Source organism: Pseudocercospora fijiensis, assembly GCF_000340215.1.
Source record: "Pseudocercospora fijiensis CIRAD86 unplaced genomic scaffold MYCFIscaffold_2, whole genome shotgun sequence".
Taxonomy (NCBI): Eukaryota; Fungi; Ascomycota; class Dothideomycetes; order Mycosphaerellales; family Mycosphaerellaceae; genus Pseudocercospora; species Pseudocercospora fijiensis.
Window position 1 is genome coordinate 8352733 of NW_006921533.1, and position 20658 is coordinate 8373390.

The following is a 20658-nucleotide window of genomic DNA, read 5'->3' on the forward strand; positions in this document are numbered from 1 at the left end:
ATAAGCTACCTGCACAAGAAATACAACATGCAAATACTGGCGGGCTTTGAGATGGCAAAGTCTGCGGGGCTGCTTTGCGTTCGCAGTCACTACAGCACATTAATACAGCTCGATCGTCCGCCAGTATCGCTAAAGAGCTTGATGCGAGGCACCTGGCGCGAGCCCTCAGGCTGTCATTACGCAATTCTGTTGCAAGCGACCACGATATGAAAACCCAGATGCCGTCGAGCGGAGAGAACAGCTGTTGGCAGGAAGAGGCTTGCAGCTTTCAAGCTCTCCCCGCCTCTGAGCCGCAGCCACATGCAGCTATACTAGAAGCATCTAATTGGCGGCATTCTATGGGCGATGTCAGAAAAACTCTGCGTGAGGTCAGCTATGAATAGTATTGAAGCTGCCAGTGGGATAGAGTGAGCATATGGGCGTACTCCTCGATGGCTGTGGTTGCGATCAATGGCCTGGAGGGTGTTCCAAAGTCTCGACTTACAAGCATAAAGGACGTCTTCTCATTCTCGAGTCGACGCAGCCATCTCTCAGCCTCCGTTCCTCGACGTGGGTCCATAGAAACTGTCTTGGCTTGATGGGAAGCCCTAACCTCTTGCTCTTAAGAAGTCTGCAAGCCAGATCCTATGGCATAGAGATGGCCACACAACGCCATGTGTCGCCCGCCTTATGCTGACATGCGTGCCGCATGGCAATGTGGCCCCACTCGTTCAGTCTATCTCTTCGCCCTTGCAAATTCATCTGCTCTTGTCACTGTGATCTTCGATTGACAGTTCTCCGACGGCGGCTATCGCCGACCTCGTCTCACGAGCCAGGCCGTTCCTCCAGAAGACTTCAACAGATTCGTCGCGGAAGATGGAGGTATCCAGGGTCCATATCTCATCACACGGGTGAATGGAAGAGTAGGCAATCGTCTCGTAGCGGTGTAGTGAAGTCCGGATGAACTTCTCTCGGCGGAAAGCTGTGACCCCTCCAGGAGTTCAATACCGGGGCAACGACCTCAGGAGAAGTGAAGTCTCGTCGCGAAGCATCCTAATGCGAGGTTCATACCATGCCTGTTTTGGGTTTTGGACTACGCGATCGCCAAGAAATGGGGAACCTTGCGACGGGCCAACATCGCCTTTGTCTTCTTGGCCTGATTCCTCATTTCCTTCTTGTTGCAACAGGCTTCATCATCCATTATTATTCATTCACTTGCAGCCCAGCATGCCGGACTTCGCGGCGCAAGAATACTGGGACAGCAGGTTCAGCAAGGATCCGAAGCCCTTTGATTGGCTCCTACCCTCCAAAGTGCTCTTCGATATCTGTAAGGAAGTGCTCGAAAGGGCCACCTTGCTGAGCACAGCAGAGCCCGAGATCTTACACATTGGCTGCGGCACTTCAGAAAGCCATCCTTTCCGCACTCTTCCGGGCATCAAGGATCCAAAGCAGATCTTGAACGTGGACTATTCTCAGCCCGCGATCCAAGCTGCCTCAAAGCGGGAGCAGGAAATCCTGGCCGATGAGCATGTTCAGAGCCTTCTTGAGCCAGGCGCCAAGCATGATAGCGTCCAGCAATCGGAGCTGCCACCACCCATGGGCTGGTTATGCATAGACCTCCTCTCGCTGCATTCTGCTCTGTCACTGCTCCATTTGAGGATGAAGGCCGGCAAGCTATTTGACATCGTGCTAGACAAAAGCACTAGCGATAGCATAGCATGTGGGCCTGCAGTGGACACGACACTGCCATATCTGCTGTCCATCAATGGCTGGACAAGCCGCATCTCTGGCAGCGGGACGGCTCAGCTAGCAAGTGTTCACCCATTGCACATCCTGGCTGTTCACCTAGCCGCGCTCACGAGGCCGCGAACCGGACGGTGGATCGTGGTATCTTACTCGGAAGACAGGTTTCCATTCGTCCCACCCTTTCCTGCCACTGTCGGAAACGGCCTACTAGCAGACGACATCATCAAGGCTGGGTTCCCGCATCCGCATCAGCTCTGGAGACTCGAGGCAAAAGAGCAAATCGAGCCTGAGGAGCACAACGAAACTCTGGCGGAGCGCAAGAAGCGCATTTCTTCGGGCTATGTGCATCGGCCAAGAGTCTCACATTGGCTATACATTTTGCGGAGAACAGACGCTTTGGTCACGGACTAAATCCAAATCTAATTCTACCTACGATGAAGATCTCGATTGTGCAAGATGGCCGATCGTAGCTCGACTCACAATGTGTGCCTGAATCCGTTCTGGCCTTCTATGATCAACTCGCCGCGATCCGCTTTGCGATTACTCCTCGCATATATCCAGAAATTTTGAAGACATGTAGAATGCTCACAGCTTGCGTGGCGATTGCAATACCCATTGCTGGAACATAGCGTGGTGCATCCTGCTGCCGAAAGATGTTGCTGGCCACTATACCGCCAATCGCGCCTCCGCCGATGTTCAAAGCGCTGGCGACCGATCGCTTCATCTGCCCTACGATGTTGTTGTGCATGTAGCTGAGGATGGTCGGCACGTTACTATTTCCACCGCAGACCCCAAAGAAGACTCCGGCATATCGTGCTGCGGGATCTGAATACGTGAAGCCCATCATCGCTACGCCCATAGTTGCGGCGAGGCAGTTGAAGATTAGGATGAGGCCTCGTTTCCGATATCGGTCAGCCACCCATGCTGTGAAAAAGATCCATGGTGCCGCAGCAACATAAGGTGGGAAAGCGAGAACCTGAGACATGGCAGTCGAATAGCCCATCTCAGACTTCAGAATGATTGGAAGGAAGAAGCCGAAGCTGCATGCAACGGTATTGTTCCGCAGGCAAAGTCAGGCATATTCCCAGATCTGGTAAATTGTTAGCAAAATACGCGGCAACCTATATTCTGAGTCCAGCTCGTGTTGAAGCCGATACCGATCGAGACCACACCCCACGCAACAACTAGACTCGACAACCAGAGACATGCTCCTGGTTTTCTTATTACTATGAGTATGTTGGCTGGAAATGGAAGATCGCGTAAGGCACGAAGAAAATCATGGTGATCAGCGTGTATCGGTTCCCGGCTGAGAGCTGGACATCCTCGTCCATGCCTGCGATCCTAAGCGCGAAGGAGTATCCGCGGCTTAGTGGAGACACACGGCTGAGCGGCGTTTGCCTCCAATTCAGCTGCGGATAAATGGTTGCGAGTGCAGGAAGCAATCTCATATCGACCTTCCGAACGCTTCTTCGCGTCTCGTTAATTTCCCTCTCGTCTGGCTGAACTGCCTCCAAATCACGGTCCTCGAGGACTGCCGCGACGTCCAGGCCACTATCTTTGCCGCCTTCACAGACGTGCTCGATGTGTTTGGTCTCCCACAACTTCGATGCTCTCACGCTTACTGTATCGACCTCGTGAATCGAGACGCTCTTCTCGGACATTTCGACGTCTCAGGCCCGAATACAGTGGTTCTCAATCGACAGACAGAATGAGAACGAGAGTGGAGGAATCTTCTTTAGCACTGGAAAACGCACATCTCTGTGCGCGCCTTCTCTTCTCTTGGGGCGAGGCTATTCGAGAATCCACTCCGGTTATTCGAGAATCTACGGACCCAGGGCCGCTCCGGTCTCGGTGAGACTACATTGTTAGTAATCCACACTGTAGAACATCGCATGGTGACTTCTGATGCCTATGCTGGCTGCTTAGTAGAATAATGACGTAGGAAAGAAGAATTGAGTGAATAATGGACGTAGAATTCGACACTATAGCTAATCCTGACTGTTCTAGGTATACTGCCTGCCTAGCAAATGAGGTTCTACGACCCTCGCATCAACGTATGGTTCCTGCTATACAATCTCAGTGTAATCTAGCATACCTGCTAGCGCTGTAGGTACTGGTAGAGCCCTCGGAGCGGGCGGCGGCGGCGGTGGTAGCGGTAGTGGCGGTAGTGGTGGAGGCGGCGGCATCACACTCGGCTTGTAACTGCGCAGAAGGGCTTGACAACATAATATTATAGCTATCGACAGCGACAGCGAGGTCAGGTTAAAACAGCGATTAAAACAGCGGTGACGGTGAGGTCTAGCGGTGGAGAACATAACTAACAAATTTGCCTTAGGCCTCCTCCGTAATCGGATGCCCGGATTCTCGAATAACCGGAGTGGATTCTCGAATAGTCTCGCCCCTTCTCTTGCCCTCGGCAGCGATTGCGAAGTGCTCTCAGGTCCTTCATCTTGGCAAAGACAGCGGTGCACTGCGACTCCAGTATAGGTAATGCATACAAGGAGGACAGAGTGGGTCTACTGGAACCGGAGATTACGAGACACGGATTCTATTGTTAGCACCTTCCACTGTTTTGAATCTTAGTAAACAAACTACGCGTTTCCTCTCGCCCTTACTGCCCTCTAACCTCGCTATCGCTACGCTATAATAATAAAGCTAAAGCCTATATATAGTATAGTAACATCGCTTAATTTAAGGTATTATTAGCAGCTTGCTACTAATCTAAGGACTACGCCTATGCCTGCGAAATTCTAAGTTGTCTACTAAGACCGGAATAATTAGCTAAGAATTTTTATAGACCCGACTATACTATTAAAGTTAACGTAGAATTTAACTTATCCTACGTTACTCTAGGTACCGTACGCCGTAGAAGTAATACCGCGCTAAAGTTTACGTAGAATTTAACTTACCCCGCGTTTCTTCGGATATAGCGGATAGTAGAAGGAATACCTCGTTTAAGTTAACGTATACTTTAACGTACCTAAACGATAGACTCTTCCGAATAACCTACCGACCTAATAAAAGTTTTATATAGAATTAAACTTGCCCTAATAAAAGTTTTACGTAGAATTGAACTTACCTTCTATAACCTATCGACCGACTTACCTTATATAACCTATCGACCTAATAAAAGTTTTACGTAAAAATTTACTAAGAACTAACCTGCTATCTAATAGAAATTTTACGTTCTATAGAACCGACCCGCGCCTTCGAACGGTACGATATTTATTTTTATCGGATTTATATTTATTAAGATATTAACCGCCGAATAGGGAGCTAATAGCCTAATACTAGCTAATATCTACTAATACTAAATTCGAAGGTTATCGATTTATATAAAAATTTCACGTCCTATAGAATGTTACGGTTACTCGCGACAGATCGTTAGGTAACTTCTTATTACGTGTAAGCCGAGGCTTCTTTAGAGAGGCTAATATAAGCAGGAGGCAGAGATAGAATAATTAGTATAAAGGTAATTCTAATTAGTAAGTAGGTAATATAAGTTAAACGCCTCGAGCTATAAGGGTATTCCAGCGTTCCTAAATATAAAGGAGATATCTTGTCTATAGTCGTAAGCGACGTAAGCGACGCTATCGCTCTCGACCGCTCCTATCGCTCCTAGTAAGATAGAGCGACAGCTTAGCCTACTAGTCTTAGCGTCGCTCTAAGATTATATAAGGACTCTAGCTAATTAGATCCGTAATACTATCCCCCTTCTTAAGCGGAAATTAAAAAGCTGCGGAATAGTCCCTTATTCCGGAACTTTCTAATTCTGACTTCTTCGTTATACTAAAGTTATCGAAGGACTTGTCTTCTCGCTAGCGTAAGGAAAATATCGTAAATAACATTCTCGCCGACTGTCTCGAAATACCGATCCGCTACTTTTATTACAAATAGGCCGGTAAATCCTATAAGGTTAATCTTCGTTCCGGTCGCTGCTCTAAGTGCGCTTTATACGGCTAGTCCTATAATATATAAGTTACTCGTATAGAGTATAAAAAAATCCGGAAGGCGCGCCTAAAGATAGCTAAAGAATTAAGATCTTAAGGCGGCCGAAGAGGAGGAGGACCTTCTTACGCAGAAACTCTTCGAGTACCGCGTAAAGGTCCGCCGTTTACGTAAGTCGCTACGTATAAAGGAAAATTAGGAGATATAAGCTCTTAAGGTAGAGGAAGCCTCTATTTAATAGGCGGAGGAGCTCGAAAGAGAGCTAGGCTCTTCGCCTATAGAGCCGATATTGTTCTCGTTATCTACTAACGAGCCGTTTCCCCTAGATAGCCGATTATAGATGTCGCCTTGTAGCTAGAGTCGTCTAGGTAGGACATCCTAGCCTATCTCTAAAATTCCTAGTAGGAGCGCCGAGAATCTAGTGTCCTAAAGGTATATATTTCTAGTGTTTCCTATCTATTTTATCTTTTAGCTAGTTAGTCTAGTAGTATAATTCTTAGCTATAAAAGACATAGTTGCTAGGTACGCTATTAGAGTCCCCGCTCCTCGAGCTATACTACCCTAGGTCGTTAAGAACTCTAAGGCGCTATAATCGATAGGGTCTAAGAGGTCGTAGGTTTAATTCCTATACTAGTTATTTCTTTTTTGTCTAGTTTTAATATTTTTTGATTATCTGCTAATAGTTCTATAGGTTTTCTTTTAGTTCCTAAGTGTTTTCTAAATATAGGTATCCTTTCTATTTAATAAGGTATTTCTAACCTTGCTAGTATTGGCTAGTAACCGGCCCTATACCTATAGGCTAGTTTTAAGCCTATATAAGAGGCCTCCTTCTATAGAGTAGACAGATTATCAACCTCGTATAGTATATTGTTTATATTACACTTCTATAATGCCTATATTGTAGGGCTCTAGTTATTAGCCTAAGCGACAGTCTCGTTATCCTATCTTGCTAAACATAGCTGCCTATATTGCTATAGGTTATGTTACCCTCGGTAGCCTATACTATTGCTCTAAGTAGTAGTAGTGGTGTCGGTTTCCGTCCTTTATTAGAGCCGAAGGTAGGGCTATCTCTTTATATCTAATAGGTTCGGGTATATTAAAGGTAGTCTCTAGGTACGAATAGCTATAACCGAAGCGAGGGCACGATAAGAGCCTACGATACGGACGATACCGAAGTATCTTAAGAGGCCGTTACGATAAGTAGAGAAACCTCTTAACGAGGGCATCGCTTTAACCCCGAAAAGCTACAAACCCTTAGGACTATTACAGCTTAGGGCCTAGTCTATAACTATAGCTAGCTTCTAAGGACTCGGCTCCGGGTCGAAGACCTATTTAGCACCGCTTGCTCGAGATAAGCTACCGCCCGCCTAAGGAGGAGATAGACTAATTACCTATCGGCCTTGCTTAGTTTGCTAAGACTATCTATACGATAGCAATTTCTAGATTATAGGTCGGATACCTAGACAGTTCCTCTATTAACCGGGTAGATTGTTTTAGGATTCGCTGCCTCGTTCGGATAGTGTTTAGCCTTCTACTAGAAAAAGAAGGTCCCCGCCCCCCCGCCTAGCTAAAGGAGATAATAATAGTTAGTAAAGTAGCTAGTTTCTAGGATCTAGGTATAAATAGAGATTGCAGTTCCTTCCTCCGAGCGGCTTTTATCTAAATTTACTAAATTAAAGCTCCTAAGGGTGTCTAGGCGACCCCTAGGAGGCTAAACTCTAATGCTACCCCGGGGGTAATATTAGAAGAAAACAGCCTAGTACACTATTTTCTCGTACAGCAACATCGAAACAAACTAAACCTACAATATATACTAAAAACACTTTCCTATAGCATTTTATTTCAACTACTTTGTAATAATCGAATAAGCTCTAGCGAAAGCGAGCATTATAAATTAGCGGAATCTTCGGAATCTGATAACCTACCGGACCCTATTAACGAAGAAATTAGGCGACGACTAGTTGTTATAAGCGCCGTCGACCTAGGGGCTATCGAGCCTTCTACGCCCGAGGCTCTCTATAATGTCGTTATAAAGATAATTTAAGGGCAAACTAACCTTCTCCGTTAGAATAGGCGTCGCCCGCTAGAGCTAGGAAGTAGTAGGAACCCTTTATTCGAAGGGTGGAACGCTACGGCGTACGTAGAACGCTTTAAGGACAACTTAGCCGAGTATAGACTCGAAGAGGAGTCGGACTAGTATAAGGTCCGGTCCCTTACGAGGACTACTATTACTAAGCTTTACCGAACCCTTAGAACCCTAGTTAGCTACTTAGAAAAGGACGACAAGTCTAATGCCGACTAGGAGGTCTTTAAACAGGCCTTTATAAGGGAGTATCGGGATCGCGATAGCCGTCGTATTAAAGGTAGTCGTACGTAGCTTAAGAACCTCTATATAGAGAGGCGTACCGAAGATAACGACCTAAAGGAGTACGTCCGCGAGTTTGTTAAGTTAGCGGACGGTATTAACTAGCAGGACCTCGAGAATTCTTAGAGAACGAGGCTACTCCTTAAAGGGTTGCCGTAGTCTACGGCTAAGCGTGTCTTCCGTCGCTACAAGCTTAGCGAAGCTAATCCCGAGACCTTTAGGAAGTATAAAGAGGTCCTAGAGGCTATTAAGGACGACATTAATAGCTCCGCTAACGCAAAGAAGTTCATTTACGGCGAGGACCGGAATAACCTAGCCTAGGTAAGGAACGATGCCTTAGGAACTAGAGGGCCTAAGTTCCTTCCTAAATCGCAAAGTGGTCCTAGTACCGTAACTCCTACTATTACTAAGTATTCTTAGGACGTTGCGGACTTGGCTAAATCCCTAGCCTAGCTTAACCTTAATGCGAAAGTACTATAGCGAGTTAGGGAGGTCCTTAATGCTAGTATACTAAAGGATATACTACTAGTCTACTAGGTCTCTAATCCTAACTACCCTAAGGCCCCTTTAGTTAACGTCTATACTATACGGAAGATCTATTCTAACTTAGATAGCAAGTGCTAGATATGCGGCGGTTTCAAACATGTTTAACTAGACTGCCCTATCTAGAGGGAGCTTCTTAAGAGGAAGCTCGTTATATAAGTAAATAGTCGGTTCTACTATACCGATACCGGCGACAAGATTAACTTCGAGTAGGATCGTAGAGCCCTAAAGCTGCCTTAACTTAGGAGTCTTCTAGAGAAGAAGTATAGCAGCAAGATCGAGTTTAAGGATACTAGGAACAGTACCCTCGCCGCTATTACTAAACGAGAAACTTAGAAGGTTAGGGCAAAACAGGTTAAGGAGCGGAGCAGTAATAGTACTACTAAGCCTATTAAAGTCAACTTTGTGTCTGCCCTTGCCGCCGGCACCCGTGGGCCAGTTCACGGCCTTGCCTTCGCTAGATGTCTACGCTACTACAAGGTCCTAAACCTAGTCCTAGGGCAAGGGTAAGAGCCCGCAGAACCCTACCCGCCCTAGTGCGGCAGCCCCTACTAGGATACTTAAGAAGTAGGCAGCTAATAAGGCTAAGAAATAGCGAGAATTAGTCGCTAAGACTAAAACACTCTAGATAGCTAAAGACCGTACAACCCGAGCTAGTATAGCTACTCCGGAGGTACTAGAAACTCTAGATATCGATATAGAGGATGCTACTACCGACCTTAGTAGTACCCTAGGCCTAGCTAACCCGCCGGCCTATAAGCGAAAGTTAGCCGACCTAAAGAGCTTTCGCTTTAATAGGTATATAAAGAAGTATAGTGCCGGGCCTACTAACTCTTACGATATAAAGGCAAATGCTCTCTTCTAGGCTTTATAGTTCCTAGACCTTAAGTCTAACGTGTCTATAGGGGAGCTTCTAGTATACGGTTTGCCTACTAACCTGTTCTAGAGCCGGATTCCTAACGATGCAACCTTTATAAAAGACCTTGTAGCCCTCCGACGTAAATAGGGGCGAGAGGACTATATCGACGTCTCTTCCCTATAGTTCCTTCCTGAATTTTTAGGGGCCTAGGAGTTAGCAGAAGGCGAATTAGTAACCTACGAGAGCTAGGAGACTATCGATAATGCTAACGAAGAGGGGATTAAGGAGATAGGCCGAGGGGATAATAATAATGCCGACTCTGCTTCGGTTTTAGTTTCTATTAAGGCTGTCCGATTTACTAGCTAATAAATCGGTCGAGTAGGACCTCCTCGACCTAAGGAACTTTACTCTATCCCTAATAATATAGACCTTTCCGCAGTTACCCGTTCCTTTGCCGTCGTCCCCGCTATCTATATTTAAGTTACTATCGGAAGCTATAGTTAGCAGTTACTAGCAATGCTTAATAATAGTTTAGAGTTACTTATTATAAGTAAGCGCTAGGCTAAACAGCTCCGACTGCTAATAAACAGAGATATTTCCCTTAGTATATAGAGAGTAAATAGGGAGGTTGCGCTAGTAGGTACCTACTATAATGTTATAGTAGACGCTTTCGGTATATGCTTTTCCTTTACCTTCTAGATTGCCGCTAACCCGAACACTCTAATTATTCTAGGTCGTCTATAGTCTCGTATAACCCGGGGTGTCTAGCGCAACTACGACGATAGCTCCTAGGAAGGAACTATCGCTAACTAGAAAGGCAACCGAGTCGTATTTACTAGTTATATCGGAAACACTAGCTACAAATCCTACGAGGATATCCTTACTGCTTCTAAACGCTCTTCGGGAAACGCTATAGCGCGGTTATAAGACCGGTAATCTACGCTATAAGTTAGTATAGCTTAAATAGGTTATATCTAGAGATACGCCGCTCCGTACGATAAGGCTAGTTTCTAGGCTCTATACTAAGGAGGCGAATACTCGAAGCGATAGCGAGTATAACAACCCGGCAACGACAACCTAGTACACGAATCTCGGTAATAATGCTGTCGTAGGCATCGCCGCCGGAAGCGGATCTACCCGAGCCCGAATCCGAACTAACTAATTAGAGCGCCGAGCTAATGCTACCCCGGGGGTATTATTAGGAATCTAACGTTTTCGCTAGACTTATAAATTAGGATTACTAGCTATATACCTACCGACTTAAAGAGACTTCTAATAAAGTTTACGCGCTATTCTATTGCGCCAATCTCCGGGCCTAACGTTAAAGAGAGAGGGCTCGGGTATTACGAGCGGTTAGTATATATACCCTATATAAGAGGGTAGCTAACAAGATTAAGCCTATAAAGGGCAGCGTATATATAACCGATAGGTCTAATCCTAGCGGAAATCCTAACTAGCGACAAAAGTGCCTTAACCGCGAAGCGATATTAATACCTAGGGATAGTCTATACGACTAGAGGTACATTACTAAAAAGTTCTCCGCTATTCCTAGGGGATCGAGGCTAACGCCGGAGAGACTAGCGAATATCAAACCTAGTATCGAGCTTTCGGATCTTAAACTAGATTTGCTATACGAGCTTCTATATAACCGCGAAGCCGTATTAGTATATAACTTTACGCATCTAGGCAGGATTAACCCGGAGGTTGCCCCTCTATAGAGGATCCGAACGATCGAGTATAAGCCTTAGGCTTACCTAGGGTTTAAGCTAAACCTAAGCCTAAGAGGTATAGTTAAGGATATAATACGGCAGCGTGTAAAGGCTAGCACCTTAGAGCCTTCCTATGCCTCGTATCGCAACCTATACTTCCTAGTTTAGAAGAAGATAGCTCCTAGGGAACTAAAGAAGTACCGTCTAATTAACGCTATACAAAAGTTTAACGTAGTTACGATTAGAGATACTAACCTCCCTTCGGAGACTAATAGGTTCTTAGAAGCCTTTGCTAACTATATAGTAGCCTCGCTAGTTAATGTTTTCTCGGGCTACGACTAGATCCCTCTCTATCCTAATAGCCGCGACCTTACTAGTTTCGAGATACCTCTTAGGCTATATAGACAAACTACCCTTCTATAAGGGGCAACTAACTCCGTAGCCTAGTTCGTTCGTATTATAAACCAAGTCCTCGCGGCCTATATCTCTTATATAGCGATGCCTTTCCTTAACGATATCGGTATTAAGGGCCCTAAAACTAGGTACGATAATAAAGAAGTAGAGCCTAGCATCCGTAGGTTCTTTCTCGAACACATTTAGAACCTCGATAGTGTCCTCTACGACCTAGAGCGAGCTAACCTAACGGTATATAGGGAGAAGCTTTAGCTCCTATACAAACGAATAAACATTGTCGGGTTTGTAACTAATAAGAACGGCCGCTATCCTAATAATGTACGGGTCCTAAAGATTGTGTCCTAGCCCGACCCTACCTATTAGAAAGATATCCGGATCTAGCTTAGAGTAGTCTCCTACTTCCGTATCTAGGTCGAAAACTTTGCGTTAGTATACAAGCCTCTATACGCCTTACTTAAGAAGGATATAGAGTTTAAATAGACCTCCGTTTACTAAGCCGCTAAGGATAAGGTTACTAAGGCACTTGTTAGCGCGCCTACGCTTACCTCTATTAACTACTCGGAAGGCGTAGGTCTATTAATTGTTGCTGTCGACTCGAGCGGGGAAGGCTATAGCGAGATACTAATATAGTATAATCGTAAGGAGCCCTCCTTACGTTACCCTATCTAGTACGAGTCCGGTCTATAGAAACCTATCGAGGCCTAATACGATACTAGCAAGCGAGAGTGCCTTAGTGTCTACAAGGCTCTTAAGAAGTTCCGACCTTAGCTCTTTAGAGTGTTCTTTCGCCTAGAAGTCGACGCTTAGACGCTAGTCTATTAACTTAACCGTATAGCCTCCGACCTACCTAACTCTACGATAGCTCGGTAGGTTGCCTAGATCTATTTATTTGATTTCGACGTCTTCTATATTCCTAGCAAGAAGCATACTAGACCGGATAGCCTTTCTAGAAGGCCTACTATAGAAGAAGATATCGCCGAGATAATAGAAGAAGAGGATATCGACGCGGTTATTAACCGTACCTTCTTTACTGCCTTCTATATTAACGCTATGCCGGTAATTACTAGGTCTACTACCGACGACTAACCTAGTAACTACTAACTAGCCTAACGAAGACCCTGCTACTAACGGCGAGGACTAGGACGATGCTAAGGCGGGCGAACTAGGTAGGGATAATATCCTTAATAGGGTCTACTCCGACGACTCCTATAATATCGCCTACTTCCTTACCTATACGAAGAGAGCTCCTAGTCTATTAAGGAGTTAATACCGTCGTGTTATTCGCTATTCCCGGAGGTTCCTTATTAAAGATCGCATCCTTTAGCGATAGGCTATAATTAATATACCGCTCTAGCGTATTATTAATAATCTAGCAGCCCGATAAGAAATCCTTCGCTCCGTTTACGACAAGCTCGGCTACCGGGCGGCGGAGGGCACCTTCGATATCCTTCGTCGACGCTACTAGTAGGACGGCGTATAGGCTAACGTCTCCCGCTACTATAAGAGCTGTCCTAAGTGTAACTTTAGGAATAGCTACCGACGTCTAGGGGAGCTACGTATCCCTACTACCTAGTTAGTTAGGGAGCGGTAGTATAGCGATAGGGTCTATCTTAGCCGCAACAATAGCCTATATATTATTCGAGAGAGTCTTTCTCGATAGCCGGAGGCCTATTATTTCTATAAAGGTTGCGGTGCTATTAATACCCGTAATATAGCTACCTTCCTATTTAAGGATCTATTTTGCCGCTAGGGAACACCTTACGAGGTTATCTTAGACAACGCTACGAACAATATAGCTAAGGAGGTTTAAGCGCTGCTTGTTTCGTATAGGGCGAAGAACGTTCGCATCTCCCCGTACTATCCCTAGTCGAATGCTATTATTAAGCGCGGCTATCGGTCGTTAATTGATGCCCTATCTAAGATAACTAATAGTAGCGATAGATTAATTCCTATTTCTACCCGCGTCCTAGCCCTTCTCTAGGCGGACCGAACTACTATTGTCGATACGACTAGACTTATACTAGCGGAACTTATAATTAGGAGGGACGCCGTTCTTCCTATTAAATTGTCCTATCGCACGTACGGCGTTTACGATTAGGGGTCTGTTCGTACTAGGGTAGATCTTCTTACCCTACGAGCTAAGGCTCTTAAGGATATAACTACGACTTCTTAGGAGGGTCTTGCTCGACAATGTCGCCTTCGGGAGGAAGCTAAGCAGTATTTTAATAACTATAATGCTATTGATTAGGAACCTCTAAAGGTTAGCGATATAGTCCTTCTATACCGGTCCGAACTAGAGTATAGTTACTCCTATAAGCTAGCCTTTAAGTAGAAGGGTCCTTATAGAGTAAAGGAGGTCCTTTACTCGGGTTCCGTATACCTTCTTTAGGAGCTAGATAGTGCTACCTTAAAGTACTCTTACCCTCGGGCTAATCTAAAGAAGATCGTTAAGTTACGCGAACCTGCCCGCCCTCTACTAACCGAGGAGGAAGTTAGTGCCTCTATAGACCGTCTACCGTCCTTAGATGCCTATCGGGAGGAGGATCCTACCGCTATTCTAGATCCTGTTCTGCCTAAGAACTATACCTATCCCTAGATTCGTCTTAGTAAGCTATTAGGAATAACTTAAGAATAAAAGGAGGGTTATATACGGATTAACTATATATAGAGCGTTTCCGATATTGATTCCGATTCTAATAGTAAACTAGACTTCTAGCTATCTAACTCTAACTCCGAGGAACCTAACTAGTCTAGCGATAAAGACTGCCTAGAATTATAGCTAGACGACCCCGAGACTAAATAATCGTATATCCTTTCCTGCCTCTACTACGTTGCTTTCCTTGCCTCTATTAACTATTCTCCGCGCTGTTAATATAGAGCGCTGCCCTTTAGCTTTAGTCCTTACTACCTATTCCTAGTTCCTACGGATGTTAATACTCTTAGTTATTGCCCTCCTTTGCTTTTACTTTGTCTATTGTTTTGCTCTTTTGTCTTTTGCCTTCGATTGATGTTACTATAGCTTTACTCTTTTTGTATTTCCTTAGAAAAGAACTATACGAGGCATAACTTCTAAATAACACCCCGGGGGTAGCATTCGGAAGCTAGCCGAACCTAACCTCCCGCCCTTCTAGGACTACTTCCCTCTAGTTTCCTAGTCTCTAGCAACCGCCCTTAGGTAGTAACGATAATAAGATACTCCGCTAGAGAAGATTGTTCCTGCCCTAATTAGTATTAGTTACGTAGGACACTAAGAAAGGGAGGATCCCTCTCCCTTCCTAGCTCTTAGATAGACGTAGCAACCTAGGCCTATAGCCTCTAAGAATAGGGACCTTAGGCCGCTAAGCTTAGTGTCTAGAAGAAAGAAGAACACACGGGCTACGTTTATATGCCTACTACTATAAAAGGTAATACTGTATCTACAACGACAGTACTATAGGCTAATACGAGCTACGCTAGGCCTAGGCGATTTGCTCCTAATTGCCGAGCATCTCTAGAGAAAAGCTAATGCTACCCCGGGGGTATTATTAGTCCCGCTAGCCTTACTACTATAGATTACTACTAGGTACTCGAACTAACTAGTTACATTTCGAGTGCGCGGGAATCTGCGAAAGCTAGGGGTTAATAAAGGCGCGTAGTCGCTACTAGCAATTAGCTAGATCGATTGTTAAACTTTAGCCGCCCTACTAATAAAGGAGTCTCGTATACAGCTTTACTTTTTAGGGTCTATATATAATCGTTATCCGTTTGCTTTACCGGAACACACGGGCTACGCTACCTTCGCACCCTATTTAAGGCGAGCCTTCTAAGCTCTTTCTTCTACTCGAATACTAACTAACTTACTACCGCCTACCCCCCCTTCTTCTATCTAAACCCTTTAATTATTATTAATAAGCTACGAACGTTTTTGCAAGCTCGTTACTAACTCCTTTCCGCTCCGGTCGACTAAGATATCTTCTAGCGCCCTAAATCCGCTAGGTGCTAGTAGCAGTAGCAACCTACTAGCCCTAAACCTAGGCGTACTAGTCTCGATCGAAGCCCTATCCGATAGCGCCTTAGCTGCTACAACTAGCCTCGAGCACTGCTTCTAGATCGTTACTGCCCTTAAAGACCCTTAAGAGAAGATCTAGAACGCTCGTACCCTGCTACGCGTTATTAATAGGAATATTAAGAAGGCTGCTATCTTAGTTGCGTACGGTATAAACAACTTGCGTTAGTCTATCGGTAAGCGTATCTTTAAGCGCGAGGTTCTTAACGATATAGATATCGAATAAGCCTTTCCTATCGTCTATAGCCTCGAGACGGCCGGCACCTAGATTCGTTTACGCTTTAAGACCCTCGACTAGGCCTTCGAATATTAGGGGGGACTAAGCAGTCTTCCTAAGAGCCTTATTAACTTCGCCTATAGTAGATAAGAGCGTGCTAAGTAGGTCTCTTCGTTCGTTAACAAGTATAAGGTCCGTCGTTAAGGCGCCGAGCATCTTTCCCGTACTATAATCTATCGTATATCTACTACTAGTAAGAAGGTAGGTAAGTAGTTACTTAACTTGTCCTTTACGCTTAACGACTTTACGATAGCCTACTAGAAGAAGCACTACGATGCGATTGTCTAGGTCGATCTTAACGTATAGACAACTAAGGATCTACTAAAAGAGAAGGGCTATCGTATTAATAGTATAGGCTTTATTGTTAAAGGTTAAGAGGCTCCTATCGTTAATGTCCTTAAACGTAAGGCTCTTCGCCTAGAAACCGAGGCCGATATAGCTACTAGTCTTGCGCTCGCTATAGAAATGTAGGCTAAAGATCGTCGCTCGACCCGCAACCGTAAGGTCCCTTAAGAAGTTTAAGACGAGCGCGCTAAGGCCGAAGTAGCGCGCAAGAAGGCATTATATACTCGCTAGGCCCTCCGTAAGGCTAGTAAGAAGTATAGCACTCCTTCTAGTACCGACTATAGCACTAACTATAGTACTAACTATAGTAACTCGGATGTTAATATACTAGATATACTACTAGAAGATGTCTCCTCCGAAGGCTCCTTTAGCGAGCGTAGGGATAGAGGCCTCTCGCCGATCCTATTAACTAAGAACATCTATAGTTCTTATAAGGGCGACTCTATTACGTACCTTATTACTAAGATCGATATAGTTCCTAAAGCCGATATAGGCAAAGCTCCTACTGCCCTATCTATCTATTAATAGCTCGACGACCTTAGTAAGCTAGGTAAAGAGCGGTTTACTATATATGCTAACTATATTAAGAAGGCTACTAAGGTCTATAGTCTCTATACTAGTGCTAAGACGAGTGTCCTTATTAGCCGCCTATTAAAGATTAGACGTAATATCGCTAATTAAGATGCCTTCGCTGCCCTTAAGGCTAATTAGGCCTATGCTAACTAGTTTCCTAGACGCCCTATTGCCGCCCCGATATCTCTAGGACTCTACGCGTTCAACCCTACTAGTACTATTACTCGCGCCCTTACGCTAACAAATCGCTAGAGCAAGTTCGTTACCGGTATCCTTAGCTAAGGCACCTCCTTCGACCGCTTTCGCTAGACTAGCAATGCTATCTTCCCTTAAGTCTTTAGTTAGTTGCAAGAGCCTCGTAGAGTATATCTTCCTTTCCTTATCGACCTAATATAGGAGGAGTTTGAAATATACCTTTAGTATATACGTGCGATGCCTAAGTCTAAGTAGGAAGGCCGTAATGCCCTTTAAACTTATAGTATAAGTAACTAAATCGTCCGCTAGCACCCTACCCTATAGCTCTTAGCTATCGCCCTTCGACCTAATTACGTATACGAGCTTATCTCTGTCCCTAAGCCTGCTAAGTTCTTTAAGGTTGGCGGTACTTATAAAAACTGCCCTTCTAAGGAGTCTACTCGTCTCGGACAAGATATAGTTAAGCTCGTAGCTAGCGAGGGTGCTAGTTACCTACGTATTAAGGTCTGCCTTATATCTAAGGATAAGACTAGCTGCTCTACTATTGTCGAAGGTATATATTAGCCCGAGGTCTTTGCGAACTAGGTTAAGAAGCTTAAGGCTCGTAGCCTAGTCCTACTAAGCAAGATCGGCAAGCTTACTAATAAGTACCTTACCGACGACGACCTCGACTATATATTCGATAGTTAGCCTAATAGTAAGGGGCGTAAAGCGGAGTAGATCCTTAATTCTCTAAAGGAGTGCGAGGTCTCTATTTAGATACTATACCTACTATACAGTAATCTAAAGACTAAGAGCAACCGTATATTAATTAACCTAGGCTACTCTCGCGTTATTAACGGCACTAAGGTTGAGGGCTACGAGAACTTAACAGTCTCTTAGGTTGCTAAAGCGTACCGCAATCTAACCGCCCTCCTAGCCTCTAACTCCTTCGTACTATTCGCTTTCCCTACGGCTATCTTAGTCGAAGGCCTCGGCTATATCTCCGACGCCCTAGTTAGTAGGATTCCTTAGTTAAGTTACGTTATTTAGAACGAAGTTAAACAGATCCTCTAGCTTAATAACGAAGGACTTAAGGAGTATCTATACGATTAGGAGAAAGCTACGACGGAAAAGGCTACTAACCTCCTCGTTAATCAAGCTTTCTACGAAGGACAGTACTTCGGCACTAATAGCTTTAACGTATACGGAGGAGATTTCGAGAGCCGACTAGTAGATAAGGTTATTGCTAGTAAGGATTACGGCGCGTTAAAGCAATAGTAGGTCTATATAGTATTGCTTAGGAAGTCGTTTTTGCATAATTATAGTATCTAGGATTAATACTACCCCGGGGGTATTATTGCGGAGTTGTGAAAATAGCCTTAGCTAAGAGTGCTAAGGATGCATATATATTTGTTTTAAGCGCGCAATGTGAAGCGTGTCTAGTTAGAGACGAAGAAAGGGAGGGACATTAGCTAGTAACCGGCCCTATACCTATAGGCTAGTTTTGAGCCTATATAAGAGGCCTCCTTCTATAGAGTAGATAGATTATCAACCTCGTACAGCACATTGTTTATATTACACTTCTACAATGCCTATATTGTAGGGCTCTAGTTATTAGCCTAAGCGATAGTCTCGTTATCCTATCTTGCTAAATATAGCTGCCTATATTGCTATAGGTTATATTACCCTCGGTAGCCTATACTATTGCTCTAAGTAGTAGTAGTAGTATTGGTTTCCGTCCTTCACTAGTCTAGGATTTTCTCGACTTTAAACTTATTTTCTTCCTTAGGTTAGAAGTGAAATGTTTCTTAATACGGTGTTTCGGCGTCTATAGGTTCTAGTATAGAGATATAGAATACTAGGTAGATTTTTGCGTCGTCCGGTAGTTTAAGTCGGTAATTAACTAGTCCTTTAGGCTTATTAATCAAAAATAGCCCGACTTTAACGTAGTCTAGTTTCCCAGTCGATCTCCGGGTTTTTAGATTCTTTATTAGGAGGTAGACCTTATCCCCCTTTTTTAGCTAAGGTGCCATTTTTCGTTTATTATTATACGGTCCCGTAATCTTTTCTTAAGACTCGGTAATTGCCCTTTGCAATTGTTTATATACCTGCTTTAAGTCTTCTAAAGCGACTATCGCTTTATCCGCGTATAGATACTGTAAATACTATTCTCCGAATAGCTACGGATATTTCCTAAAATTAGCGAAGAATAGTGTTTCTTTCGTAGTCTCAGATTACTAATTGTTTAGTGTAAGTTGTGCTATAGGCAATAGCGATGCCTAATTGTTCTATACGTAATTGACGTAGTGCCGTAAGTATACCTCTAAGGCCTAATTCTTAATTTCCGTTTAGCCGTCTATCTATAGATAGTATGCCGTTAATAGCTTGTGCTTAATTCTAAGTGTCGCTATAAGCGTCTTCTAGTAGTTTGACGTAAAGAGCTTGTCTCTATCCGTAATATAGGTCCTTAGGAATCCGTAGTATCGTACAAGTCTATCTAGTACGAGGTATCCGAGTTGCTCTACTATACTTGCTTCGTTAGTAGGAATGAAGTATATATATTTCGTAAGCCTATCGACTATAATAAGTATTATGTCGTAGCTATATCCTATAACTGGATCCGTAGATTTTAGTAGTTTCGTAATAAAGTCTATTATAACTTCGTCCTATAGTTTATCTAGTAGCGTCCTAAATTAGATATGTCTATATTTAGCGTGTCTATTAGCCTTGTTACGCTAACATTATAGACATTTCTTAATATATTCTAGAACTCGTTGTCGCATATATAGGAATCCGAAGCTTCGCTTAACTAGTTCTATTGTTTTTGAAACTCTAGGGTGTCTATTTTCTAGTCCGTCGTAGTATTGTCGTATACACTCCGTAACTCGTTCCTTAGGTACTTAGTATTTCCTATATTCGATTAGGAACTGTTCTTCTATATCCTAAAGAACTCGTATAGTATAGTTAAATTCTTTTGTATTAGTACTAAGGCTTCCGTCTTAGTTTGCTTTTAATATCTGCTGCTATACTAGTTCGTAACCCTCTATATAGTTGCTACGGCGGCTTAGTGCGTCGGCTCGTCCGTTCTCGCGTCCTAGGGTATAGCGGATTTCGAACTTATACTATCCTAGTAGCTCCGACTAGCGGGCCTGCCTTCGGGTTAGTACTTTAGTCGTAGTAAAGTAAGTCAGATTCTTATAATTAGAAAGAATCGTAAGACTTAGTACTCCTTCCGCGTATACTCTCTAGTATTATAGTAATATAACTATCGTAAGTAGCTCCTTATTATAGATATCGTAGTTCTATTCCGCGGGTAACATCTTTCTCGAGTAATAGGCTACCGGGTATCGTTTCCCGTTATGCTCCTATATAAGGCATACTCCTATAGCCCTATCCGACGCGTCTGTTTCTATTTAGACCGCCTTATTTCTATCGAATAATCGTAGCGTTAGCGCAGAAACGCATTGCTTCTTTAGCTGCCTAAACGCTTCGTCTTCCTTCGTGCTCTAGTTCTATTTCTTGTCTTTCTTTATAAGCTCCGTAAGGGGTGCCGCTGTCTTAGAGTAGCCCTCGATGAATTTCCTATTATAGTTAGCTAATCCTAAGAATAATTGTACGTCTTTAACGCATATAGGCGTTAGCTATTCCTATATTAACTTAGTTTTTTCTAGATCAATC

The 20658-nt window shown here is 44.0% G+C and overlaps 2 protein-coding genes across 2 annotated transcripts; one reads left to right on the forward strand and one right to left on the reverse strand.

Annotated features, from left to right (window-relative positions):
- Nucleotides 1-1188: 1188 nt before the first annotated feature.
- On the forward strand, nt 1189-2380 carry MYCFIDRAFT_210682 (uncharacterized protein). The gene has a single exon (XM_007925927.1). The coding sequence runs from the start codon at nt 1207-1209 to the stop codon at nt 2134-2136; it is 930 nt and encodes a 309-aa protein (XP_007924118.1). The 5' UTR covers nt 1189-1206; the 3' UTR covers nt 2137-2380.
- MYCFIDRAFT_207030 (uncharacterized protein) lies at nt 1189-18547 on the reverse strand (the record flags this gene model as incomplete). Its single annotated transcript, XM_007925926.1, has 15 exons — nt 1189-2243; nt 2270-2701; nt 2736-2815; nt 2847-2914; nt 2953-3394; nt 3431-3515; nt 3557-3572; nt 3603-3627; nt 3664-3741; nt 3780-3791; nt 3821-3927; nt 3970-4042; nt 4099-4273; nt 8984-9038; nt 18534-18547. The coding sequence occupies 15 exons, from the start codon at nt 18545-18547 to the stop codon at nt 2202-2204; spliced, it is 1704 nt and encodes a 567-aa protein (XP_007924117.1). The 3' UTR covers nt 1189-2201.
- Nucleotides 18548-20658: the final 2111 nt, after the last annotated feature.